Source organism: Paramacrobiotus metropolitanus, unplaced genomic scaffold, assembly GCF_019649055.1.
Source record: "Paramacrobiotus metropolitanus isolate TYO unplaced genomic scaffold, Prichtersi_v1.0 Parri_scaffold0000146, whole genome shotgun sequence".
NCBI lineage: Eukaryota > Metazoa > Tardigrada > Eutardigrada > Parachela > Macrobiotidae > Paramacrobiotus > Paramacrobiotus metropolitanus.
In genome coordinates, this window is record NW_026570366.1 from 145,737 (window position 1) to 171,278 (window position 25,542).

General features: G+C 41.9%; 7 protein-coding genes and 1 long non-coding RNA gene across 8 annotated transcripts; 4 read left to right on the forward strand and 4 right to left on the reverse strand.

The window, feature by feature from the left end:
• Positions 1-193: 193 nt before the first annotated feature.
• Positions 194-4,035, reverse strand: LOC129599478 (guanylate cyclase 2D-like). The gene is made up of 13 exons (XM_055497716.1): positions 3,966-4,035; positions 3,766-3,900; positions 3,472-3,699; positions 3,280-3,409; positions 3,111-3,198; positions 2,801-3,005; positions 2,548-2,718; positions 1,816-2,330; positions 1,104-1,323; positions 902-1,043; positions 787-835; positions 464-608; positions 194-379 (listed from the first exon to the last, which is right to left on the reverse strand). Exons 1-13 carry the CDS (start codon positions 3,975-3,977, stop codon positions 344-346), a joined length of 2,076 nt encoding a protein of 691 aa, XP_055353691.1. The 5' UTR covers positions 3,978-4,035; the 3' UTR covers positions 194-343.
• A 136-nt stretch (positions 4,036-4,171) lies between these two features.
• Positions 4,172-5,659, reverse strand: LOC129599473 (uncharacterized). Its single transcript, XM_055497710.1, has 6 exons — positions 5,292-5,659; positions 5,179-5,214; positions 4,890-4,914; positions 4,499-4,812; positions 4,285-4,328; positions 4,172-4,216 (listed from the first exon to the last, which is right to left on the reverse strand). The coding sequence occupies exons 1-6, from the start codon at positions 5,611-5,613 to the stop codon at positions 4,172-4,174; spliced, it is 786 nt and encodes a 261-aa protein (XP_055353685.1). The 5' UTR covers positions 5,614-5,659.
• Positions 5,660-8,876: 3,217 nt separating this feature from the next.
• Positions 8,877-10,157, forward strand: LOC129599474 (muscarinic acetylcholine receptor M2-like). Its single transcript, XM_055497711.1, has 2 exons — positions 8,877-9,538; positions 9,662-10,157. Exons 1-2 carry the CDS (start codon positions 8,889-8,891, stop codon positions 10,155-10,157), a joined length of 1,146 nt encoding a protein of 381 aa, XP_055353686.1. The 5' UTR covers positions 8,877-8,888.
• Positions 10,158-12,407: 2,250 nt separating this feature from the next.
• On the forward strand, positions 12,408-13,875 carry LOC129599431 (muscarinic acetylcholine receptor M2-like). The gene is made up of 2 exons (XM_055497654.1): positions 12,408-13,135; positions 13,283-13,875. The coding sequence occupies exons 1-2, from the start codon at positions 12,474-12,476 to the stop codon at positions 13,725-13,727; spliced, it is 1,107 nt and encodes a 368-aa protein (XP_055353629.1). The 5' UTR covers positions 12,408-12,473; the 3' UTR covers positions 13,728-13,875.
• A 160-nt stretch (positions 13,876-14,035) lies between these two features.
• On the reverse strand, positions 14,036-16,055 carry LOC129599430 (uncharacterized). Its single transcript, XM_055497653.1, has 3 exons — positions 15,616-16,055; positions 14,506-15,318; positions 14,036-14,375 (listed from the first exon to the last, which is right to left on the reverse strand). Exons 1-3 carry the CDS (start codon positions 15,935-15,937, stop codon positions 14,194-14,196), a joined length of 1,317 nt encoding a protein of 438 aa, XP_055353628.1. The 5' UTR covers positions 15,938-16,055; the 3' UTR covers positions 14,036-14,193.
• A 1,470-nt stretch (positions 16,056-17,525) lies between these two features.
• On the forward strand, positions 17,526-18,862 carry LOC129599433 (uncharacterized). The gene is made up of 3 exons (XR_008691914.1): positions 17,526-17,721; positions 17,804-17,863; positions 18,606-18,862. It is a non-coding gene; the product is annotated as an uncharacterized LOC129599433 (long non-coding RNA).
• Positions 18,863-19,966: 1,104 nt separating this feature from the next.
• LOC129599428 (serine protease inhibitor-like) lies at positions 19,967-21,932 on the forward strand. Its single transcript, XM_055497652.1, has 2 exons — positions 19,967-21,212; positions 21,476-21,932. Exons 1-2 carry the CDS (start codon positions 20,081-20,083, stop codon positions 21,676-21,678), a joined length of 1,335 nt encoding a protein of 444 aa, XP_055353627.1. The 5' UTR covers positions 19,967-20,080; the 3' UTR covers positions 21,679-21,932.
• LOC129599432 (uncharacterized) lies at positions 21,908-23,867 on the reverse strand. Its single transcript, XM_055497655.1, has 2 exons — positions 23,027-23,867; positions 21,908-22,706 (listed from the first exon to the last, which is right to left on the reverse strand). Exons 1-2 carry the CDS (start codon positions 23,281-23,283, stop codon positions 22,577-22,579), a joined length of 387 nt encoding a protein of 128 aa, XP_055353630.1. The 5' UTR covers positions 23,284-23,867; the 3' UTR covers positions 21,908-22,576.
• Positions 23,868-25,542: the final 1,675 nt, after the last annotated feature.

The window sequence follows — 25,542 nt, forward strand, 5'->3', positions numbered from 1 at the left end:
GGTGTCTCGGTATATTGAAGTTACATATTCGAAAGACGATATTTTTGTTACGATTGTTACGATTTGTTTAAAGTCGGCGGTAAATATGAATGTTAACACTGCATCCTCATTTCAAGACAAAACTTCCGTTCAAATCCGTTTTAATTAAGCGCATGCGCGGTTAATAACATTACCGTCAGACAAGGCTGAAAAAACGCCCAGCAGTTTTTGCATAATTATCAGCATAAAATTGGCGCTAAGAAAATTTAAGAGCACTTCAAGCCATTGCCGGTAATATGCCGTAATCACAATCCAACTTTTTTTGCCAGACCTACCTTGTCGATCTCTTGTGGCTCACTGATGACTAAACAATCCAGTACGTACTCATTTGACCTTTTCCCTATAAAGCAGTTGCAAAATTTTCACGACAGTATAAGCCATGTATGCAATGTGGACTCGTATGCTATCCAGAACAGATTTGTACCTTGACGAATATTTCCCCTCTATTGATATAGACCACATCCATGGCGTCTTTCGGAATTAGGAGAATGGTGTTTTCACTAGCGTGAATTCGACCTGGTTCACCGTGCGTTGTCATACGGGAAGACGTATTCACCGCATCTCCAAATCTAAAGGCACACTAGATCTGTTATGTCAGTGTTAATACTTAAAACAAAAAAGAACCAACAATAACTTATGGTAACCTCAGTTTGTAAAGCCAGTAATAGTGCATTCTAAGCCTAAGGATTATTTACTTTACAAACAAAGATCTCCAAAAAGCAACAACACCTCTTGGTACAAACATACAAACAGTATCGCGGAAGTTTATGTCCCACCACTCCAGCAGCACATGGTCCTGCAAACGAATCTCGTTTTCCGCATTGTAATTCGCTTAAAGAATGAAGTTAACAAAGACACATACCGCTGTGAATACCGGCCCGCAGTTGCATGTGGGTTCCTTTCGGTAAGCAGAAAGTGCCAAAGCGATCCATCATACTTTTGGCCATCCGGCAGATGGCCGTCACGTGCTGGATTCCATTCCGCACCGGAATTCCGCTGGCCACCTGCAAGGTACACTGTCAACCTTACCTTTCCGGTACAATCACAATTCACGTGTACGGTACCATGTAAGTATCTCCGATCGTCTCAATTTTGTGAACATCGTATTTGCTGATTTCCTCATCAAACATTAGATACACGGCGTGAAGGAGATTGATGACCTTGGAGGAGGAAACAGTAGCGATCCATGCTACGGATCCCGGTAAATCCGTGAAGCAGATACTCACGCATTCGAACAATTCGGGTTTTACGTAGATGTTGCTTCGTAATGCTTGGACAACCGGACTAAAAGAATAATACGAACACAACAACAGATCATCAAACTCACTTGCATAATTTTCATTTTTATAAAAAACATGTGAACGCGTTGTCAGTTGTCTGAAACTGGTTACTGTGTTACCGTAATAAAGTTTACGATACATAACATATTCCATGTTATTAAATAGCGTAACCCAGGTATTAAATAGATGCTTCAGCAAATATGTATAACACAGTTAAATAACTGTATAATTATACGAGTAGACGAATATATGAATTACCCATGCAAATTTAAAAAAAAACTAATATCTGTATCAATTTTGTATTACAGAATCCTATTATCACAATCGTTTCGCGGTTTACGTGGCATATCAACATTCCACACGAAACATGTCACTACAGACTGCCATCTCACTACGATAATCCACTGGAGTATGCCAGTGGCCCTGTACGTATTAATAAGACCTGACAATTGTTTGTATAATTATGATACTGTACATTCTGTAATGAAGTGAATACCGAGGCAAAATCTGTTCGAGAAGTTGATTACATCGGTCCTGCTCCACCGCCAGCTCTTCCGTGCGACTCTGTACAGCCTTTTCCAACGTATCCGTGTACCCCTCCAGACGATCCAGGACACTTTCGATGGGGTTTTTTCTTCTGCCCGGGAATGTCTCCCGGAATTTCTGTTCCACATTCTCCATGCAGTGGCAGTTTTCTATCTCGCTGCCAAATATTTCCATTCTCTTCCGCAGATTGAATGACTGCGGAGCGCCAACATGTGTCAAATCCATGGGAACATATTTAGACAACAGGATCACGAGAGCGTGAAATGACAGAATATCCGTTTTCTGATATACGTTGAAGTGCACCGGTTTCACTTTACGGGATTGCCTAGTCGGTGATACCACAGCCTTTATTTGCTCGAACCCCAGACAGGCGATTTTCACGACAAAGCGGCTGTCAATGAGACATGTCCGCTCCGATAAATTTCCATGATATTTCAGCGAAGAATTGTGAATATACGACAAGCCCTGCAATATTTTGTCAAATATTGCTCAATATGTTTATGTACTATCTCTAATATGTCCCATTAGAACATCAAAAGTACAGCAGCTACGAGCTTACGGTTACCAATGAGATGGATAACTATTAAGTGACCTTTAGCAACGTTATTTATAATTCCTATATTTAAAAGTAATGAAAAGAAACATTCATGTATAATATATATAATGACGTTTTGCGTGTCACCTGCATGATATCACTGATAAACGACAATCGAAAATCCCAGTCCAGCTCCATGACCGCCATCAGCATCTCCAGAGTCCCACGTTTCACCAACGGTACTACTATCCATATGTATTGCGGTGTAGAGCATAATCCCAACAAGCGCTGAATGTTATCATGGTGAATACTGTGCAGCTGCAATGCCACCGAACAATTGTGTCGTACCCTTGAACATGCTCGCTTTTATCCATCTATGAAAGTATAATCGTGCTCGTACTTCTAACAACAAAGCCGCAATAGATGTTTCCACTCTGGCCGAGGTTCTTGCAGCTTTCCGAATAACTGGTATCGTCCACACTGGCATACCGTGCAAGTCACCCACACCCGGAGACAAACTGTCGTCTCCAAGGCGATCACCAAAATGGAGGTCACTTGCCGAGATGCACCATTGTTGTTTCAAGGTTCTTGTGATTTTTTGCTTTCTGTAACGTACAGTACGTAATTATCAGAGAGCTATAACGTGTAACCATGTACTTAATCAGTCAAAATAAATTGTACGAAAATGTACGATTTGCGGACTAGGTTACCTGTACAAAATCGCTGCTCCTAATGGAACCAGCAGCAAGAGCACCATCGCATCGGCTGACAGTTCAACTGGGATGGCAAAAGGCTGTTCTGCGTCACAGATAAAATCGAGTTCTCAAAATTACTGTGCAAGTGTCAGTGATATATCTTGTTTGTGTGCGGTATTCGAACCTGGCCCACATCCAGCTCCTTGATCAGCCAAGCAAAGCTTAAGTCGATACAGTAACGGAAAAGGCCAATCGTTGACGTCCAAAGAGAACCAGTCAAATTCTTTCGCTGTCCGGTTGTATTTAATCAAAGTCTAGCCGGACAAGGTTTCGAAGGTCACTTATTAACAAAAGGCACATACAATTTGCTGCTTACAGTGAATCGCTCGTCTGTTTCACTCCATACGTGTACCGCCACATCCAGTGCATCTGGCTGACCCAGGCATGCTGACGCACTCATACTGCCGTTGTCAACCTTTGACAGTACTGCCCGAATCTTCTGCGCCATCTCTCGTCCATCGCACGGATTGGGCAGTGTCTGGGCAAATCGTATCCACGAACCAACAATCGTAAAAGTGTTCCATACACTGACGAGTTCTCCTGGCTGTGCAAAAATTTAACTTGCTATACGGGTGATAAGGTACAGATTTCACGGTCATGGTAATTATACCTGAGCGATATACGAAGTCTCTGTATCAGGAAAGGCAGTGTATGCATGTCGGAAGAGTAATTCGTCACGCTCCCGAAACTGCGGCACTTGTTTCGTCCAAGTGACGTACATTATAGATCTTAGAATCGTGTCATTCTGCAATCAATGAACTTTGACTTGCGAATAATTGATTATTGATGTGACATTCTACGCCAACGTACCCGATTTCGCATGCCACTGGCCAATTCGAATCTGCTATGTATCGGACTGTTGATTGGCACAATTGGTATAAAAACCTGCAGGTAAAGAAAGGGCAGCAATGATCACCGATTTACAAGCTCTTCTTTTTTGGAAAATTATTGCTGGATGGCTGACAGTAAGTTAAAAACAAAGGGCTCCAAAACCTTGGATTTGTTTCGTTCACATTTCATACCGTATCGCCATCTCCCATACCAAGGTCAAAAGCATGATTCTAAATACAAGAAAAAAAAGTAAATGAGCGCTACCTGTGGTAGGTACTCGTGCTGAAAAACAAATTACCATAATTCGAATGGTTGTGTTTGTGTCGGATATGATCAGAATCGCTAGAGTAAATAAAACTGAGTTGGCAGTTGCGATTTATGAGTGCACTTGTTACCAGCATTACAATGGACGACAAAAAGAGGTTGAAATCGACCGGCCAGTGTGCGGTCGCGCCTCATCAACTTCTTTTTGTCGTGCACTGTAAAACAAGAAACTATCAGCTATGAGATACCTTGAATATTACGACTGCGACAAATAGCAAGACTGCGATTGATTTCCACTTCCTTGGAATAGTCAAAGACATCAATGACAACCTTGCGTTCCATTTTGATTACGGAATCCATCGCAATGAATGTTCTGAACAGTTCCCAGTAGTAAGTAGCCGTTGTACTGCCAACCGACTTATCAAACAGCAAACAGGCTCTATCCCAGCGTCCGATGCTGAGGAGTTTTACGATGATGACCACCAAGTGGTTGTAGCCATCCGTTGGTATCACAACCGTTGGGTAATCAGCTGGATTCAGGTACACTTTGTCATTAACAAGACTGTGACAAGGGTCAGCAATTAACAGTCTAATTAGTTAGCAGTTTTTCAGAATAAAAATTCGCACACAAACACTTACATGTCGAACAAAGGAACATTCCACTCTAGAAAAGCAATAATTTTTGTATAGAAGTACTGCAGATCTGCAAGTTACTTATATACAAGGTAAGAACTGCAAACAGCTTCTACAAAATTCAAATAAAACTTTTGGAAGGAGTTTTGCCCAGTCGCGCAAACTAGGAAAAGCCAAAAATAGTATGTTAACAAAGTTTGTCTATATTTGCAGTAAATTTCTTTAGTGAATAAATAAAGGTCATGGTTATGGAAGTTTAAGTAAACGTTAGCAAACGCAGTATTTTTTTATGTACCGCTGGCCAAAGGTGAGACATCTGTCAGTCCACATTCTGCGGCAAAAATACACTTTTACAGCAAGCATAAGTTATCCACGTATATTCGCATTAGTTTAGTTTTAGGTTATTACTTGAACCAATTAACGCCGAGCAGCGACCCGGTTTATGGTGCTCATAGAAATGTTCTGCAACCATGTTTACAGCGTCTCCGGCAATTTCTTCGCACGTCGTACTTGACGCGTTATACAACCAGGCAAAGTGAACACTGATACCGTCCGTCGACTCATTCAGCCAGGACAGCCTTTCCATCGTCAAATTAATGGCGGCTGTAGAAAACACGACGTCTGGATTGGAGCCGTTGTACGGCAAAAACGATATTAATTCCAGTACGGGAAAAGAGATGTACGTTTTGAAAAGCAGGCAAAGTACCAAGATAATCCCTGTCAGTCGCATTTCATTTAATTTGACCACTTAAAAAATGTTTAAAAACTTAACGCGGTTTATTTGTCCTTGACGGCTTCAGTGCTGTAGCTCGTATAGTAATGAATAATGTCTGCTGAAAGTCTTTAGTCCGAAATATAGAACCCGTATATAGACGGCTGGTACAATAATTCATTGAGGAGAAACAAGTAAAACGATGCCATTGCAACCGTTTGAAATTTTGTTCTTGCATATTCAGCTGCCATTGTCAGTTAAGGCAACGTGAGAACTTGGTTGTACAGTGACGTCGAAGCAAATTTTTCATCAGAGCATGTTTTTTGATATTTCATCTCGTTTAATTGCTTGTTTTTGTCGCAGCAGTTATTTATTCACGTGCTTGCGGTCCTAGGCCTGTTACCAAATACTTAAAAAGCTTTTTAAAAAATTTGCAAAAAATACAGCTGCCGGAAATTTGTTCAAATGGTCAGTACAGCCATTTACAGAAATTTCTGTCATTGAATCAAGTTGATCTTGCCCTTGGACTACCCTACATGTTGAAAGTTAATATACAAGTACATACGAGTATAATACAGCAAAAGCGCTGATTTATTGGTCGTGGCTGACCAAATGGAAGGACCAATACACTTACATCTTAAGTCGCATTCTTTTTTTATAGGAACGAAGACGATTTGGTTAAGCAATGATTGTTTAAATAACTTTTTGATTGTGAAAATCAAGATCTTGGGAACATTAATCTCATCAGACTTCAGTCGGAAAACTGAATGAGGGAACACCGTACCATTCCTACAGAAAGTTCATCTGTATTAATAAGTAACTTTTCGCAGTACTAGATCGCGCTAATGAAATTTTGGTCAAATACTACTGTAGGCAGTATGTAATATGAGAGCTTCGTTTGTGGTCCAGCTTCGACTTTTTGAACTGCCCCACCCCACCCCGTCTTCCCAGAAGAGCAAACCTTTTAGTCCCTTTCTCTCCGGCACTTGCATATAAACGAGGAAGCTGACAGCATTAATCATTAAAATGTGATGGATAATACCCGTTCGCTTTTGCTAGGCGGTTTACACCACGAACCGTACGTATACTGGCCAATGTCAAAACGACGGCGGAATTTTTTGCCGGCGGAAATTTTTTGTGGTCAAAATGACGGCGGAATTTTCTGCCGGCGGAAATTTTGTGTGGTTAAAACGCCGGCGGAAATTCTGGTGGTCAAACTGCCGGCGGAATTTTCGTAACTTTTTAATTTCATTTACTGTGGATAGTTAAAAACAGTTTTGCAAAGAAAAATGTATCTTACATAGATTCGGGCGCCCCGTTATCAATATAAGCCTTTTATCGAGCCGCATGTATTTATGTACAGTCTGTATGGGCGTTGTTGCGTCGGCAGTTTGCACAGAACGCGCGAACAAGTTCAAGAGAATACCTCAGCCGCGCAAAAAAAGACAAACAAGGTGTTTGACAATGGCACCGCGGCGATGACACTGAGGTGTGATCTAGTCTGATCCGTTGGAGCCTTTCCTGGGAAGACTCATAACTTCTCTGAATATAGACTGACACTGCCAACTCAGACGAAGAATCTTTACGCGCAGAGATTTCGTGGTCAAACTGCCGGCGTATTAGCTGGTTGGTATTTGACTTCGAGCACGTATGTATGTTCTTTTATAATTGTGTCTTCTGTTTGCTTGTGCTTTCTTTAATTTTTCAACTTCTTTAAAGTTGTAGCTCTCTTTTGTTATTGTTGACTGTTTATCTGCCGAACGATGAAGCGTGTTTTGAAACTAGCAGTAGCAGAAGTTTGTTTGACAAGAATGCACGCATGAATTATTTTACCAATAAGTTGGCTTTGTATAACTTTATGATTTCCGTAAAAAAATTCATATTCAGGAAATTCCGCCGGCAGTTTGACCACGAGAATTTCCGCCGGCGTTTTGACCACACAAAATTTCCGCCGGCAAAACATTGCGCCGTCGCTTTGACCACGAAAAATTTCCGCCGGCAGAAAATTCCGCCGTCGTTTTGACATTGGCCCGTATACTTCATAATAACTAAGGCATGCATGAGATTGAAGAGAAAAGCTAAAAATCACTCGTACTTCGAAGTACTGATTTCAGGATACACAGGTACCACAGCTTACCATTAGGTAAATTGGTAATTAATACTTTCTTTGCCTGCAGTTAAAAACACCTTTCTGCAGCTAAGATTTTATTAAGACATATGGTACTATTACGCACTATTAAGGCATATGGTAATACGCAGACTATGGCAGTGACTATGCATAGTTTTCTTCTTCCACGTTAATACGAGATCTTTTTTGCTTTTAATTTTCTCTTTGCCCAAAATTATTTAATTATCGATTCTGCATGCACTATACTGTAACGGCGTTGAACGTGAGTTTCGTAATACAGTAAAAAATTAATGTAACACGAATAAAGTCTGTTCGTTAAATATTTAAAATTTTGTGCGCGAATTTTATGTGCAAGAACCGTTAAAAACTGTACACAAGACAAGCGTATTCAACAAGTATCACGTCATGATGATTGTTGTTTATGCCACATACATAACGAACAACCTTAACCTTGTGCACGGAAAACTTTGATTAATCCAAATCTATCATGTTCAGCAGAAGCCATTTTTAAATTGATGGATAACGCCACGAGTTTTCAGAAACTGCGGCTTCTTGGTATTTGCATGACAGCGGGCGCCACGTGCAGTTAGGCAGATTTATATAAGCGTATAGACTGTTGTTAGCTGGATCAGTCGAAAGTTGACGCGTGACTGCGTGAGTTATCCCGGAACCAGTGTACAGGATTAGCTGCTTGCCCACATGCATAATCCTGCCACAACCGTACCGTTTTGCACTGGTTACTGTTTTGATTTACCGGCGTTCTGGCAACTTTGAAAGCAGTTGTGTTGGTAATTAAAACCGGAAAACCGATGGCTGATCATGTTTAGGGTTAACGGGATAGTGGCGACGTATGTATCATTGGTTGAGCGATCATCAGAGATACTCGTGACCTATAAGAGTATAAATCCGAAAACGAAGCCAATAAGCGACATGTAGTAGACCGGATTTTACGACACGCGGAAAATTGCGTGGATGGAATACACAAGGCCACCTGAGACGTTAATGATCAACCGATACGTTGTTTTGCCGATGCGAATGCCAATTTTCTGGAATACACAGAAAGTGTCGTGCTGTGTGATGATCACTACATGTATTCCTTCTTGGAACTTTTTCGTTAAGGATTTTGTTGACACGACCTCGGCAAGGTTTTGGTTTTAAGCTAGAAATGGCGAATTTTACCCCGCAATACAACAACACTACAGCTTCGGGATATGATTACCCAGAGCCGCCATCATTATCACAACTGATCCCATTGAGTATTATCTTAATCGGAGCCATATGCACGGCGATCGGAGGAAATGCTTTTATCATATACGCATTTATCCGTTTTCCCCGTCTGCGCACACAGTTTAACACGTACATCTTTAATCTGTCCATCGCTGACCTTTTCGTCGGGATCATCGTTATGCCGTCCTTCTTCTTGTACAACTGCTACGGATACTGGCCCTTCGGGGAACCGATGTGCTCGGTGTGGGTCTTTACCGACTGGTTCATGACCTTTGAGTCGGTGCTGACGCTGGCGGTGATCAGTGCAGAGCGATTGTGGTCGGTCACCTGGCCCATCAGCTACAAGACCTGGCATAGGACCAATCAGGTGCGGTGTACGATTGTACTGACGTGGTTGGTGGTAGCGGCTGTTTGGATACCGGCGCTTGTTTACGATCGAGTATATCACGATAATATTGTGGAAAACTGCGCATGGGATCCGGCGAAGAATTTTGCCAGCGGAATTTATATTGGAGTTCTGGGATATTTATTGCCCTTTCTACTCATGTGCTCGTGTTACGCGATCGTAGGCTGGAAAGTTCGAACAAGGTTGGCCTTATTAGATCAACTCATATTTGTTACTGAAAATGCTCAGTATTTTTTATCCGCGAAGCATGAATAGAGCACTGAGTTCTAAAGCATTATAGTACAATTATTGGTTGTGTTTGATAGGTCCGCACCGTTACGTAAAATGCTTGCAGTGGAGCAGGACAGGACTGTTACTAGCGTTCGACAGGCAATAACTGTTCATACGAATGATAAATCGCTTGCACCACGTAAAGTTTTAGAAGATCCTGAAGATAATGACCTAAATGAGCCAAAAAAGAGACCACTGAAAAAATCGTCGAGCAGCAAACCCACTACTCGGGAGGGATCCGCCCTGGTGACCTTAGGTGCCATTGGTTTCGCCTTCTCGGTATGCTGGATACCGTTCTACGTGTATTTCTTCGTGACGCTGTTTGCCTGGGCTCAACTACCAGACTGGTTCCTGACCTTAAGCTACTGGCTGGCGTATCTAAACTCGGCAGTTAATCCTGTCCTGTACACCGCTCTGAATGAAGATATGCGGAAGAAGGCTATTGAAATACTGTGTTGCCGAAGAAAACGCGTAATGCCGATCAGTAATATGACACGTATAAATATTAATGATGCCGCCAATGCATTTTAACTGCGATATGATGTTCCTGTGTCTCCCTCTTAGTTACCTTGGTGTTTATATTTGCAGTTTATAATGTTCAGGTTTACAATTTCTGTACACACAAATTCTACATATATTTTTGTAAATGTCTTACCCGCAAAATTTATTATATTTATATTACCTGCCTGTGCTATTGACCAAACGAGACGAAACCGCCAGACAAAAATAATTAAATTTACGTAAGAATATGCTTCTGTTGTTAGCAAAAACGTAAGCTAGCAAAATGAAATTCCAAGAACTAAGAATGTCTGCTGAATTTTGTATGCTCGTATGTCATAAAATATGAACAGAGATTATTATGTTCATCGTTGCGGCGGCGTGCGGAGCAGTATGTGCATTCAGCTGATTTGTAAAACACTGCTTGGACCTGGACTGCTCCATGCAACAGATCGATAAAATCATAAATAATCGCTCTTAAGTCAAAAAGGTTGCAATGCAAATCTACAAAGTAGATATTTTCACAACAGCTACAAAATGCGAATAGCTGCTTTTAGAACGATGTGGATACTAGAAATCTGGTTTAAAAGTGCACAGGCACTTACGGTAAATAGGGAAGGCAGGCAGAAGAACCCCTATACTCGTACTACTGTAATTAGCGCACGTTCTGGTTTCTGTGATCTGACTAACCTTTGCATGGTATTATAGTCGTTTCAAATAAATCTTTCAAGAATTTTTCTACATTACAAGTAACAAAATTAGTCGTTGTACTCGTATTTGTTACAGTGATATTCGCGTTTTGCAGGATTATCAGCGTGACAACTTATTATTACCAAATTATCTAAATTCTTAGTCACAGAATTATTACTTCCGATTCGACAAGGAAGACCGATCTAGAAATCGATCAGCACCAGCTACATCCGTTTCTGTTTTTTTGTCGGCACCATATCTTGTTTGCTCGTTAAAAATGTCGGGCACACCTCCGCATCGTACCTTTCACATAGCCAATCTCACGGAGTAGCTGTTAACTAGCCCCACAGCATAAATCAACCAGTAGACGCGAAAAAAAGAAATCGAGTCAATAGCAACCATCCGGTAACATATTTCATTACTATCGATTTCGGTACGGAAACGTGCATAATAAACCAGTGGAGACCATTCTGAAAAATTTATCCATCTATTGCATCAAGCCAAACAGTACATGTCACAAATGCTTATGACGAAAAACGGTAAATCATGCAACCGGAAATGAACTAGTCGAGGCAATAAGTGTTTTCCTATCCAGGCAACTCGCGGTAATCGGGAACGATTACTTGTCTGGAGATTTGGATGTGCCACTCTGACGCACCTGCCGGCATTTATGGATTAAGCGAATTAACGCTTTGCACTGTGCTTGTGCTAATAACAAAAAATCCAAATAGGTGTTTGATGTATCCACCGGATGCTTTTGTCCCGATGGAAGTGGGTTTTTGTACTGATACAATTAACAATCACGGCAAAAAATTACGCGATGCCGGTATGTAAATGCGTTGCGTCGTGCGAATGCTGAATGCCTGTATGTTGAATACGCAACAATGCCTCGTTCCCTGCTGTTTATTCCATCATCGTCGCATGGGCCGTAGCCGGCATCAGTTGACAGGTGAGAGAACGTGTATACCGTCCGCTTTATAACATTCGCACCGGGATGCGATACTTCCCGTAGCGATAAGTACGCAACTTCCGCCCGGGTGTTTGAAAAAGAAGTGCATGTGCAAAAGGGCAATCTGTTGTCCCATAATTATGACTTAACGGCGCAGGTAAATGGATACTTTGCTACACTGAATGGATTCATCTGTGCACGGGATTAGGGAATAATGTACACGGGAATATAGGTGGATACAGTACCTCGGTACAGAATTCAGTTTTACTTTTCCTTAAAATGCAGTGTTGGCTTTCGTATACTCATATAATGCCGTACTGGTGGGCATGCAGTTTCAGTATTGACTTGATGCCCTTGACCTTACTGAATAAAGCAAGTGGTGTCCGGTAACCATCTGAGCGGGACAGTGACAGATCCTTGCGCAAAGAGAATGGAGTCATCCACGACATTATTGTGGACACCGACACGCGAGCCATTATTATTGTTCAGTTACATTGGTACCGCCTGCCTCATCTTTTGATAGTTCATCTCACTATCTGACGGCGGAACGATATTTATAGTAGCACAAGACGTGGGATCAGTTATAAAATCGGGAAGTTAATAGCCGGTTTTTTCTGAACGTGCAGTTTCAGTACTTACTGTTCCCGGGGATTTTATTCTATTAAGGAATATTAGTTATTTACTTGAAATTTTTCTGATAATTTTTCAGAATGTCGATTGCCATTCAAAACAATAGCAACGCTTCCAACGTCTCCTTGTCGACCGGTTACGCCTATCCCGACCCGCCCTCCCTCGACACACTAGTGCCCCTCGGAATCATCCTCATCTCGGCCATCATTACAACCGTCGGGGGCAACGGTTTTATTATTTATGCGTTCCTGCGCTTCCCACATCTGCGCACCCAGTTCAACACGTACATCTTCAATCTGTCCATCGCTGACCTTTTTGTCGGAATCATCGTTATGCCGTCCTTCTTCCTGTACAACTGCTACGGTTACTGGCCGTTCGGGGAACCGATGTGCTCGGTGTGGGTCTTTACCGACTGGTTCATGACCTTTGAGTCGGTGATGGTCTTGGCGGTGATCAGTGTGGAACGGTTATGGTCGGTGACGTGGCCGGTGACCTATAAGCAGTGGCACACGCCCGGTCAAGTGCGGCTGGTCATTGTGTGTACGTGGGTGTTTGTGGCGTCCATCTGGATGCCGGCGTTCTTTTATGATCGGTTTAACCATGATAACGTCGTGGAGGACTGCGCATGGGATCCCGCAAAAAATTACGCCGGTGGATTTTACATCGGAGTGTTAGGATATTTGGCACCGTTTATTACCATGGTGGTTTCGTATACGATTGTTGGATTCAAAATGCGTAAAAGGTTAGTTAATATTTGCTGTTATCTTCTGCAAATCCAAGGCACAAATTTGCGTGTTTCAGATATTATAACAATATGTTTTTACGTTTTTGAAAATATTGCAGATTAAAAACGTGTGCATATGTACGTATATGGCTGCTTTTGACACAGATTTCGGAAAACTCGTGCCACTAAGGGAGCCCCCATTCAAACCGAGGGCAGCTCCATTCAGCCACGCTACAAAGGAATTTCCCCAATTTCCCACGTTGGCGTGACGGAGAAAAGTATTATTAACTCGACAACGCTAACGGCTGGTGGGGATGAAAAGCAACTCGGCAACAGGCCAGCGAAAATAAACCACACAGCCAATCGGGAAAAATCAGCATTGCTTACTTTGGGAGCAATTGTCGTGGCATTTTCCATCTGTTGGATCCCCTTTTACGTTTATTTCTTTGTGACCTTATTCAACTGGGGAACACTGCCAACGTGGTTTCTAACAATGACTTACTGGCTGGCTTACTTGAACTCGGCAGTCAACCCGGTTTTATATACAGCTCTACACGATGACTTCCGGCAAAAACTTGTTGATTTATTTCGATGTTGCCGAAAATATTAATAAGGCAACTATGCTTAAATCAGCTCAAAACTATGCGTTCAAAATAATTTTGCCAATTGTGCTTTGTTTGCTGACTGAATTATGCAGAACACTGACCTTTCTGTGACTGAGTATAATATTTTGAAATCAGTTGCTTACTGCTTCTGCTTGCTTGTACTAAAAATTTCATAAACTTCAGATAAATAATAATAGTGTTTTTAATAAATTCCGATATCGTTGAAAAGTATCGTTGAGTAGTCTACTAGAAACTAGTGGGGTTAAAAGATCGAAGACTACTAGAATTCTAGAAACTAGTGAGCCTTTAAAGATCGGAACGAGTTAGAGATGAAGTATTTTTTATCTGGTTTTTGACTGCCGTAATTTAAAACAACCGTCACCAGTTACAGCTACACACTTCCACTGTCATTACACCGAAACAAAATTATGTAGCCAACTCCCACAAATTAAACGAGACTTAATGGAAATATCACTTTTGTACTGGATTTGTGACACGACCCACGTAGGATAAGAATTCCGTCTCCCGAATGCGAATAACGAAAACAAATGGCCTATCGACAGTCACATTGATGGGCGGTTTCACATTGAACGCAGACTTGCCTGCCGTGGCAATACCAACAGCCGCAGCCTTCAGTCCTTGCTCATTAACGTCTGAAAAAAAACATTTTTTTACAGTACGTTATTTATTGAGGTGATTTTGTAGACGTTACTAGTCACGACAGAAGAAATCGATTTTTAGTGCGTATTACACTGCGTAATGAAAGAGCGAAGTTGCATTTACCGATCATAGCCTTATGAGCGATGCCTTTTATGGTCACCCCTTTGCTGGTCGTCATGGGAGACAAATCGGCATCCTTGCTGAACAACTTGTTGATACCCAACCCGGACGCGATCTTACTGACGTCCGTCACAGACTCCACCGTGAACTTGGGCACGCTCAGGTTCATCAACGTGCGCTTCGTATTGCTAAACGCTTGGTCTACCAAAGCCGGCGTCAAAGCTTTCTCCAGATTGGCCAGATCTTTGGCATCTTTGGGAACAAACACCAGTACCGAACCCGTGGCCCATTTATCCATCAAGTCGATCATTTCAAATGCCGGTACATTAGGAACCGCTTTACCGTCCAGATTGTTAAAGTACATGTAGTTCTTCTCCTTGTTGACCATCATTTTAACCGAGGCCTTGGCACCATTCAGCAGACTGAAATCGCCTGCCACCGTATTCTTAGGGTCAAACTGTTGAGACCATAGAAACTGCAGATAGTGGCTGTTGACTAAGGTCACCGTTGTGTCCTTATTGATGGTCTGCTCGTTGGCGACATTCTGAATATTCCCGCTGCTTTGCTCCTTTGCCCAGTTGTTGATGTTGTTAATCGCCCCGGCGGCGTTATTCTTGAAATCCTCCACTCCCGGTGTCTGGTTGAAGTTGGTCTGTACGGCGTGGACAAACTCCGGACGCAGTGTGACACTCTTGTCCACGTACAATCGGTTAATGGCGAAGGTGGCGTCGTCGAAACGTGTGGGCGGATCGGTTTTATGCGGCGCGGTACGGTACAGATACTGGATAATTCCATAGGCATCTTCGCAGTTAATACCTGTTACACAAAGATTTTCACGATAAATAAATACCACTGTTCTAATTCAATGCTGCTATAGCCTATATAATACTGGCTCAATTATCGCACATCTCCTGTCCCCGATACATACAAGTCCATTGCAACGTTTCAGTGTTTGTTAAATGGACTTGTTTGGTCTACGTGCCGGCATTTGCCTGTACTGTTGTTTCCCGATACCGGTTAATAAAATCCTGTCATTTATGTACATCAACGGCCGCTCTGACCTTTCGGTTGTACGAGTAGTAATTTCGCTCTGCCTAAAATATCATAACATACCGCTGCCGAGATTGAGCGCCGCGATGATTTCGTCGTGGGTGGGGCCTTTGGACGCGGCACAAGCCAACAGCAGGGCGGTGCTGACGTGCAGGGGAAGGAAGACGATGTTTGAATCAGCTGGAGTGCTCTTGGAGGTCGCCAGCTGTTTATAGGCGCGTACGGTGAAATCGTTTAAGGCAGCCTTGATATCCGCGGTATTTAGACATTTGTCCGGCTTTTGTACCGGACATTGTGGGGGTTCCTCTAAATCCTGACCAATCGTCGAGGAAGCCGTTATCAGCAACACAGAGAAAATAAATTCGAAGAAATATAGACTGCTCATTTTCCAATGTACTGAAGTATAAGTTATATGTGTACAATAGCATAAGTCATAAGCAGTACACAAAATTCGCGCTTGGCTGCTTCTCTTAACGTGATCGTAACAAAATAGTACTTTGTATTATAGATATTCCTAACCACGACTGTGAGAAGTGTCGGCAATCTAATTGGCTAGAGGCTGAATTAACAACCTGTTAGGAAATCAGTTCCTTTTGCAAGTCACTCATTTCTATGGTACTTTTGAGGCGTTATTAGCGGTGAATTTGGTGGAAAAGTGCCGGTTTTTGACCCGGTTATGGCAACCACAAAATCGTCGAATCCGGCAGGGATATGCTCCAGGATATGCGCAGTATACCGGTACCTGGACAGAAGCTAATATAGATTACACGCCCTGCGCAATACTGTACATACAGATATTGTACAAGTATCTCAAGTCACAATTACACTCTGTAGCATATCTATACGGTACATGCGCTGCATTATACTACGGTACGAACCGGTATACCGATAAAGTGCTAACAAATAATTAATAAAGTATTTGTAAGTAATTAACAGAATAGACCATACTCTGACTTCCGTAATTTTTGATAGCCATACAGATGTTGTGCTGCAGCTCATTGCAGATACTAGAATTGTACATTTTGTACCCTCGTCAAAAAGTTTGTTATAAACTGTATCAACATACCTCAAATGTTAAGCCGTTTATCATAAAATGTGCCGACGGCATGATTTTGGCAGCAGATCTTATGTAATAATTTATATCAATATGAAAACGTATCGAAGTTACAAAACTTATTCGAAACTCGTATCCGCGTCTTCGCAACAGTTTAACCAAAACGTTAAACAGAAGCAAACGTAATACAAGAAGAACAAAAGCTTTGTCGGTCGACCGACACGTAAACAATATCTCGCTCAGCAAGAAACAATTCCAGAAAAGTAAAAAAATAAACCAGCCAAATTCCAAAATCCACCACTATGAATCAATTCGTAGTGCCCCCTGTTAATTGCCAACAGTCCCGACGCCGTCGCGGTTCTGATTTATTGCGAATAACAATGTAAGATATTGCATCTAAAGCGAAAGCTTTGTCGGCCGACCGACATTGATCGCCTCGCCACGTAATCTAAAAAGCGATTTTGATCCACGTGTTGCCGTTATAGAGCATCAAAGCTTTTCTGCAGAACCTTGTTATCAAAGGCATAGTTTCTGTGCAGGCACATGATCGGTCGACCGACAATAATTATCCTCAAAAGCAAAGTCGCGAAAACGAAAAGGAAAAAATCGCAAAAAGGAAACAAAAGTTTTCGAAACAAAACAAACTGCTCCAATTTACTTAGTTGGAGGCAAAACATCAACGACAAAATTTTGAGTAATACCTGACACTGCCCGCGCGGTGGCTGCATTACCTTTGCTGCCGACTACGCTCACTATAGGCTACTTTCATGCTGCTTCTGATTAGCTGTATAGCAGTTCAGTGCTCACCGCAAGTTCACGTTCAGCGCCGTTGCGCCCAAGCTGATTTTGACAGCCAGTTTTGGTAACGGCAATTCTCGACTTTTTTATAACTGTGCTTTTGAAATGGTTTCTGCTATTTTTTTTGAATCTTTAAAGTTTTTTTGTTTTATGGCTCTCGATAGCCAAATTTTATTTAAAACATTTAAAAAAACACTGCTAGTGTTGATATTTATGCGTGGCACTGTCACGCACGGCATGCTTTTGAGAAAAAGTGCAACATTCGACGCAGTCTGCAGTGATGCGAGGACCCACAGCAATTTTGGACCAGTACGAAGGTAAGAGCTTATCGAACAGCTTCCAGTTTAAACGTCATAAAGATAGCACTTGTTGAATTATTGTGTTCGTTTTTATTTCTAGATCCTTAGGAGGCGCTGTTCGATGGACAAATGTGCATGAAGACATGCAGTAAAGCAAAAGGTAATCCGATTGTGTAGTAGAGCGCTATTTTTAGCTACAAAACGATAAAACGAATTTCTACTTAAGGGGAATTTTAGTACTTTTTGTTACATTAAACTTAAGAAGCGAGCAGAAACTAGATTTTTTTCTAAAGAAGTTTTCTTCAAGTATTTTAAAATGCATCACGGACAAGTTCAACGTATTAAAATTTGAGTTGATTTAAGTCTATTTTATCGCTTATTAGCATGTCGACATGCCTTATTCAAAAGTTGCAGTCAGTGCGTAATTGGTGGTGCGTATATGAAGTGTCCATAACTTGTTTTTGCCATTTTTCTGATTTTTTTTAAATAGTAAATTTTTAAAAAATAATAAATAATGAATTTAATGCGTTTTGCTGCACTGTGTTGACCATTGCAGTTGGCTCATAAAAAGAATATAGAATGTTTATGTCAGAGTGTCGATTTTTCCATTCGCCTTATTTTATTGGCCAAATGCTCCGTTGACAAAAGCAATAATTCCTAATTTAAGATTTTTTGTTTGACAACTGCATGTCGACATGCACAACAATTTTATTGCTAGTGTATTAAAAGTCCTAACACACAGCGCTTTTCTATAACGGATGACCGTTCTTGAATGCAGTAAATCTGGAATGCAGCGTCTGTTGCGTTCAAGTAAAACTTGAGTGCAATTGTTGTGCATCTGAAAATATCATGTTGTAAGTAAGTTTACCATGCTGATGGTTCAAAATTTAAATGTTTTGCAGGGGAGATGAAGTATTGCTCTCCAGGCCCTTTGCCAGACGCAAAATTAACCGGGAAGTGCGTGGATGTCGATATCCATGATTGTCCTTGCCATCGTGGCGATAATTAATTTCTTATGCATTTAGTAGTCGCTAATGCTATCCATGCTGGCTCTTTTGCAGTTTCTATTGCTCTTGTCAGTTTTCCGTTTATGCTTCTGGCGCATTATCCAAATCGATTTTTTTACTTAATTATGTTGGTGTTTTCATGAGAAAGTATGTCTCGGATGTTGGTTTTTTTGTGCAAAACTAGTTATGTGGTATATTGCAAAATAAATACAAAATGATCTCTGATATCCATATCTAAATGTTTCATATTCGTAAGTATTATTCGTAAGTATAAAACAAAGAGATGGTCTGTTATATCTAAGCTTAATTCAAAAGTTGTTATTAAACTATATGATATTTCTGACGAGGGGTAGCTTGTGTGTATTTAGCGTGACTGACGTTGTACGTGAGCATTATTGTAGTCCGCCATTGTAGAGTGTTTTGTCGACATCCATCCGTACGTCTAGAGTAGAGACTAGAAGTATATAGATACGCTGTCATAAATAATTAATTATTCTGTTTACAATTCCCGGCTATGGATATTACAACGCTGCGTAAACCAGTAAAACGGCAAAAAGCTACCTATGGGCTATATGTACTTACAATTGTTAGTACTGTCCCGAGGTGGCTTACAAAACCACCCTGCCAAGATTTCGTAGCGTTATAAATCATTACCGTAATCATTTTTACAGAGTAGAGGCCCATCCTGTACCACATTATTTACTCTTTAATAACTTCTATAAAAATTATATAATAATTGTTACGCCTTGCGTGTACTTGCAGGACATGTACTTTATACGTATACCCAGTCATATTAATACTCATCCCACTGTTTATTGTTACATAACATGACACAATGTCATACGTTTCGCCAGAGTTTGGAAAAGTTACCCAATACAGAAGTCAAAGAGTTAAAACCAATTTTGTAAACAATGATACAAAAGAGCAACAAAATCATACTGCTCCACAAAAGGCAAGGCTAATCTCAAGAAAAGTTGTGCGAAATCAGCATGTTTTTGAAACAAGCTTACAACATGCTCCATAATAAAACTGCCATAATAGAAATCTGTTTCTCCACTGTTTTTCGGACATACCCACACCGGTGCACTAAAAATTCTGAATTGTTTATAGTCAGCATTTCAGTTCTTGAAGCCCAGATAAACAAAAGAATACCGTTACAACGCAAGAAATTTCTTTGTTAAACTGTACAGGATAGGTACTGGATGCGTATGTTGTTTCTGCGAGTACGAGTAGAGAACCACTACGAAGTACGAGTGGTGAAACTGTTGCTTATATTATGCAATTTTCTAATCAAACGAGATCGCTCAAATCAAACGTGTGGTCCCAGGCTCCCAGCCTCTTTCTTTTTATACTAAACGTTTAATTGTATAATGAACATCGCAATGGAGATGATCGCTCTTCTCGTTGCCGGTCTCCTTGTTGTTTCAGCTGCTGCTCAGGACGATGCCGACGACCAGTGTCCCGTAATGCAGGCAGATACGAACAAATGCCTGACCAATGAGGATATCAAATCCGCCATTAACCAGTTCACCGTACAAATGTACCAGCAAGTGACCGCCCTCCCAGGAACCGTGCCAACGGACAACATCATCCTCCTCCCACTCCACGCCTCCAACGCCCTCCTGATGGCCTGCAACGCCGCTAGTGGCGCCACCCAATCCGAGATCATCGACAGCCTAAACCTCGGCACGGGAATCGGTTGTCTGGACGCGTTTGCCATCATACAGGACATGTACCGCACCGTACCGCATCACTCCGATCCACCGCAGAGCGACGACGATATGACCTTTAACGCCAACCGTGCCTTTGTGGATAAATCCGTAGCACTCAAGCCGGCATTCACTGCGGATTTATTACAGCGTTTCAATCAAACCCCAGGTGTACTGGATTTCAAGAAGAACCCCAACGCTGCCCGCAACGAAATTAACAAATGGGTGGAGTCGAAGACAATGGGCAATGTGAAGAATTTTTTGGGCGCGGGTGCGGTGACGAGTGCTACGCAGTTAACGGCCATTAACGCCCACTATCTGCAGTTCAACTGGGCGTTTCCTTTTGATGCGAAGCAGACAGTGAAAGGCACGTTCACCAATGCCGACGGATCAACCAGCCAGGTGGATTTCATGAAATTGTTTACGACCAGTTTGTTCTATTTTAATCATCAGGCTGGGCAGTTGGCGCCCGGTGTACCGGCATTCCAGATGGTCCGCTTGCCCAGTAAATGGGGTACCGGTGTTCTATCCGTGATTTTGCCGAGTGATATGAAAATGATGCCGGTATTGGAGCGCACACTAACGGCTGACATGCTGAACAAGGCCATGGACACGGCGCAGCGACGATTGGTCAATTTGACCATGCCGAAATTTGCCATTGAAAAGGCGGTAAATTTAGCGGATGCGGTGAAGGGATTGGGTGTGATCGATCTGTTTGGGTCAGGTGTCGATCTGACGTCAATGACAGATCAGTCCGTACGGATTGACGGCATTGTCCATAAAGCTATGATCGGTAAAAGAAAAATATTTTTTCCGGAAGTGTACTCAGATATCGACTTTCGTATCCTGCACATGTATAACACTTTTGATACCTAATAACCTTTCTTGGTAATAATGAAAATGTCAGAAGTACTCAAACTATAAGTTTAAGGCAGTGACGTCATTTCGGAAGAGATTTAACGCGCGGCAAGTAAAGGCGGTTTTTTTCAAAATTGTGTTGTGTTCTTCATGATATTCTTTATCGCTATTGACGTAACTTTCCTCTTGTTATTGTAGATGTTAACGAGCGTGGCCTGAAAGCTGTAGCGGCTAGTTCTATGGCGGTGGCGGCACGGCGAACGATTGCTGTCGGCACAGCGCTTGACCTTAAGGTGGACAAACCATTTTTATTCGTGATTCGGATGGAAAATTTGCGCTTCTTGACTTATATCGGACGAGTTTCGAAACTGGCAGCAAATGCATTAATGACGTCCTCATAATAAGGTTTTTTTCGTTTATTAAAGGCTTCTGGCTCCTGCATTCACTTTCGTGTCTTGTGAAAACTTGTTTAGCACCAACAATAAAATAAATTTATCTCTCCAATGTATTTTTTACCGGCATCTAATTTTTTACACGTTACACGTTGAAACTGCGCGCCGTCGTCTTTGTTTCCGATATGTACTGCACAATTGAATTTGCTGTTTGTGAGGAAATTACGAACAACACACTGGGCTATCATGTACATATAACTTTAATTGCATGCCAAAAACAGTGTCTGTTTACGGAGCAAGTTCTCGCACATCTGACTTTAACATGTCATTGTACGAGTATGAACACTATGTAGATTGAGTTCTGGAACAACACAGTTACTATGCATTGTCTTTGTAGCGCAGCATTTGGCAGGGCCGTACAAACATAAATTCGGTTAGTAAAATCCTAAGTCATTTTCATACGAGATAATCGATATCTTATTAAACAAAACATTATAGCAGAAGATTATTACAATTATTATAAGTGGGCAAAAGTGTCATGTGTATTAGGACTAGAGGGTATAATTAAAGTAACAGGATGCACAACGAATGTGTAGTAAAAAATCAAAGTGCAGAGGTCACGGTTTGGAGTGCCGACAGTACCATAAATCAGAACGGAGCGGATTGGCAGTATGTAAACCAATAAAACGGTCGATGTGCCATATATAAAACGGCCGGCGGAAATGGATCGTTAATGAACCAGCCAAAGGTCAAGCGCGGTAATGGCTGCTTTTTTCGACGGGGCTACAGCACGGATATATTGTAAATGGGCAGGATGACCAAGGGCTAAGAATAGAATTATGTAACACAGCAGAAGCCAGAACTGCATGCCATAATTTGGCCATCCAGCAGCAAAGAGCATCTCCGATCAGGAAAACTGGGCTGCGATCGAACGCCGGCGCCGGTAAGGCGAGCGCGGTTTGGTATCGGGTGACGACTGTTCAACACCACTGCCATCCGGTTGATCAAGGGGCTCCACAGGAACACTGCGTCCATACCTGTAAAAAATGTGTCTGTTTAGGAAGGAATTAAGTATTGATCGAATGAAGCTTTGGTGGATTGAGTCTTTGTTCTACAGTAATCTTCGACCACACCATGTAATAAATTAAAGCAACAAACACCACCAATCAGTTACATAAGCATGCCTTTTCTCTTATCATGTTTGTAAAAAACTGATGCGTCTTACTCTAATAAATTCGTTATTCATCATATTAACGTTATCAAGATTGCTCGTATTGGTACGATGCATTAGATGATGACTGTTTTCCGTATGCGCATATACGTATGTGCTGTACAATACACAAACCGCTGGACATACCTGGGACGCGCTTGGTGTGTAACGTATTTCTCCAGCTCCTGGAGCCGCTTTAGCGTTTCAGCCAGATTGACCAGGTTCTCGTAACCGCGTCCACCAGTTTCGGAATTGGACAGGCCACTCGGTGAATCGTTGGCGATAAGCATCTCCAAGTCAGCGACAGCGGGACGGGCACGTTTCTGCGCCCAGCTTAACGTCCAGTGCTGCGTTATCAGGACGATTAAACAGGAAACAAATACGGGATGAACTTTTACGGCCATCTCACTAAACTGTACTAACTAATGCGAAAGGATAAGCAATACAAAACCGAAAGGTCACCAGCGTAAGCCTTATTAATGACAGTGGAAGTTACTTAGGAGGCCTTGACCTTATACAAGGTCATGAATGGCTGTATTCAAATTATTGTGTCGCCATGATAAGACCAGCCGGGATTTATACTTCCTCTGAGACGAGATGCGATCCTGTAACCCAGAAAACGATGACTGCGTCGCTACACAGCAAACATGCGCACTATGAAGTCAATATTGGCGCCGCAGTGTTTGTGCGCCTCAAGGCCAAAGAATATTGGTTAAGAATTAAATCAATCGGGCTTTTAGTGGCAGCGGGGTAAAAAAGCTACAACGGAAACTAGTGGCGATAAACGTGAAGGGGATTGCGACAATTCCTTGGTGGATTAACAGGCTAAGCATGCACTTGCACTTGGTATATACGTGGAAAATCTGGATGTCGAGAGCGTGTTTAATACGTAAGAGCACACACATATACGCCACTGGATTGAGTACAATCTAATATAATCAAGAACATATACATACGTCTCCCACCATTACGCCGCGGCGGAGATTTGTCCATAAAAAGATAAGGGTGGGCGATTATTCACGCCCTGAACTTCCACGGGGCGTCATTGACTACAATGTTGCCGGTCACCACTGTACAGAGAACCGACCGCCTGCCGGCGCACGAACAAATCGGATTGTACGCGCGCAGTGCTTTGTAATGAAATTGTATCGGACTTTCTGCGTAAATAGCTTCTTGTGTACGGAACGTAATTAACACTTGGTTGCCGTGCACGCTAACGTCGTCGATGCTGTAAGGATGACATCCCCCGGCCCGCTTTTTTATTCCAGCGTCCTCGACGTCCGGTCGCAAGGTGTGCAGGAAAAAAGCACCAGTGCGTAAACTGACACCGGCTTGATTGTTGCCGATGAGGTCAGGCACCACACGGTATCCCGGTCAGGACTGACGTTGGAGGCACTGCTTTCACCCGGTAAACAAGTATGATGAGGTGGGTATTGTGTGTCATTCCCGTCAATGCAGATAGCGGAAAATGAAATTAAATATGTCCACGGTCATCGGGCCTTTTCACCAGATCTACTCTCTGGAAAGTGTATGGGTATTGTTAAATTATTTTAAGTCGAAGACAGCATGAGAAGTCTATTGAAAATCAAAAATACCATTAATTAGGCGAGGAAGACGGGACAAACCGCACCTAAAATTAGTAACGGTCACCCCGCAAAAGAAAACGGCGATTTACCCTTAGTTGTCCTTCCCTATTAAAATCACTGTCGTGAATAATACAACTCTGTATAGTTATCAAAGTCACTAGGCATTTCCCAGAGAAAGGCGTTGCTGGGAAATGATAATTGTCTGATAACTGGGTGCGGCCTGACCAGCACTACGCATGGAAAATCAACACGTGTGCTATCCTCGACAACAAATTAAGCGATAGCGCGTCTCTATTACCGTACACTATTTTGGCAGTTTGTAGTGTTCAAGGTTATTCTTGGTAGCTAAATACCCATTGTAAATCATTTATAACGGTTATTGACCGAGACACCGATATATTACGGTATTTTTAAATTTCCTCATTTAATTATTTTCAGTTTGTTGAAGCCATTGTAGTAATACGGAACGCGTTCCTGGGAACAAACTACCGCCATTATCTCACACATATGACCTCGGACTATTTCGGTGCAATACTTAAGCCGCAACCGTAAGAATTATACGATGTGAATAATATTCTTGATGAGGGGATCTGTAAAGGGATCGACAAATCTTTCTGTGAGAATTGCTGTTTTGCGGAAAAGGGCGCTAAATTTCCGATTTGTTTGATATCCAGTAATAATTGTTGGTGATGGATGCGATTAAAGACACGCACGTGAAGTGCCCAAGTGTCACACTTAAATTATTAAGATGCCACTCAAAATCGATTGAGGTTTTCTTTGTTAACATCCATAACGTCTCTACCAGTACGAGCCAATATATCACTGCAAATCTTTGCAAAACATCAGCCAAATATTTTTGTCAGCGGCATTATTGCATCGGCGTAAAATATCATCGTCCAAAATATTCGCAACTAGAAGTAGCCGTTAGTAATTAATTTCTTTTTAACAAGTTGCGCTTATACTGATCATGAATCTGCAGCTACCTACTGCATCCATGCAGGTATGGTCTGTTAGAGTTTTTCCTTGAAATCGATTCATCTCCAAAGCGTTTAGTAAATTATTTGAAGAAACCCTCCA

What these genes read in the sequence shown, in the direction of transcription:
- LOC129599478 (XM_055497716.1), bottom strand. An exon ending in AGGAGCTGGATGTGGGCCAG is followed by an intron (nt 3,199 to 3,279) that starts GTTCGAATACCG and finishes TCTGTGACGCAG; the next exon opens with AACAGCCTTTTGCCATCCCA. An exon ending in GAGGGGAAATATTCGTCAAG is followed by an intron (nt 380 to 463) that starts GTACAAATCTGT and finishes ACTGCTTTATAG; the next exon opens with GGAAAAGGTCAAATGAGTAC.
- LOC129599473 (XM_055497710.1), bottom strand. Translation starts at nt 5,613, where the DNA reads ATGCGACTGACAGGGATTATCTTGGTACTTTGCCTGCTTTTCAAAACG. An exon ending in CTCGGCGTTAATTGGTTCAA is followed by an intron (nt 5,215 to 5,291) that starts GTAATAACCTAA and finishes TTTTTGCCGCAG; the next exon opens with AATGTGGACTGACAGATGTC. An exon ending in TGTCTCACCTTTGGCCAGCG is followed by an intron (nt 4,915 to 5,178) that starts GTACATAAAAAA and finishes TTGCTTTTCTAG; the next exon opens with AGTGGAATGTTCCTTTGTTC.
- LOC129599474 (XM_055497711.1), top strand. Translation starts at nt 8,889, where the DNA reads ATGGCGAATTTTACCCCGCAATACAACAACACTACAGCTTCGGGATAT. An exon ending in GGCTGGAAAGTTCGAACAAG is followed by an intron (nt 9,539 to 9,661) that starts GTTGGCCTTATT and finishes TGTGTTTGATAG; the next exon opens with GTCCGCACCGTTACGTAAAA.
- LOC129599431 (XM_055497654.1), top strand. Translation starts at nt 12,474, where the DNA reads ATGTCGATTGCCATTCAAAACAATAGCAACGCTTCCAACGTCTCCTTG. An exon ending in GGATTCAAAATGCGTAAAAG is followed by an intron (nt 13,136 to 13,282) that starts GTTAGTTAATAT and finishes CTTTTGACACAG; the next exon opens with ATTTCGGAAAACTCGTGCCA.
- LOC129599430 (XM_055497653.1), bottom strand. Translation starts at nt 15,937, where the DNA reads ATGAGCAGTCTATATTTCTTCGAATTTATTTTCTCTGTGTTGCTGATA. An exon ending in GGCGCTCAATCTCGGCAGCG is followed by an intron (nt 15,319 to 15,615) that starts GTATGTTATGAT and finishes TTTGTGTAACAG; the next exon opens with GTATTAACTGCGAAGATGCC. An exon ending in CGCTCATAAGGCTATGATCG is followed by an intron (nt 14,376 to 14,505) that starts GTAAATGCAACT and finishes GTTTTTTTTCAG; the next exon opens with ACGTTAATGAGCAAGGACTG.
- LOC129599428 (XM_055497652.1), top strand. Translation starts at nt 20,081, where the DNA reads ATGAACATCGCAATGGAGATGATCGCTCTTCTCGTTGCCGGTCTCCTT. An exon ending in TGTCCATAAAGCTATGATCG is followed by an intron (nt 21,213 to 21,475) that starts GTAAAAGAAAAA and finishes TTGTTATTGTAG; the next exon opens with ATGTTAACGAGCGTGGCCTG.
- LOC129599432 (XM_055497655.1), bottom strand. Translation starts at nt 23,283, where the DNA reads ATGGCCGTAAAAGTTCATCCCGTATTTGTTTCCTGTTTAATCGTCCTG. An exon ending in ACACACCAAGCGCGTCCCAG is followed by an intron (nt 22,707 to 23,026) that starts GTATGTCCAGCG and finishes CATTTTTTACAG; the next exon opens with GTATGGACGCAGTGTTCCTG.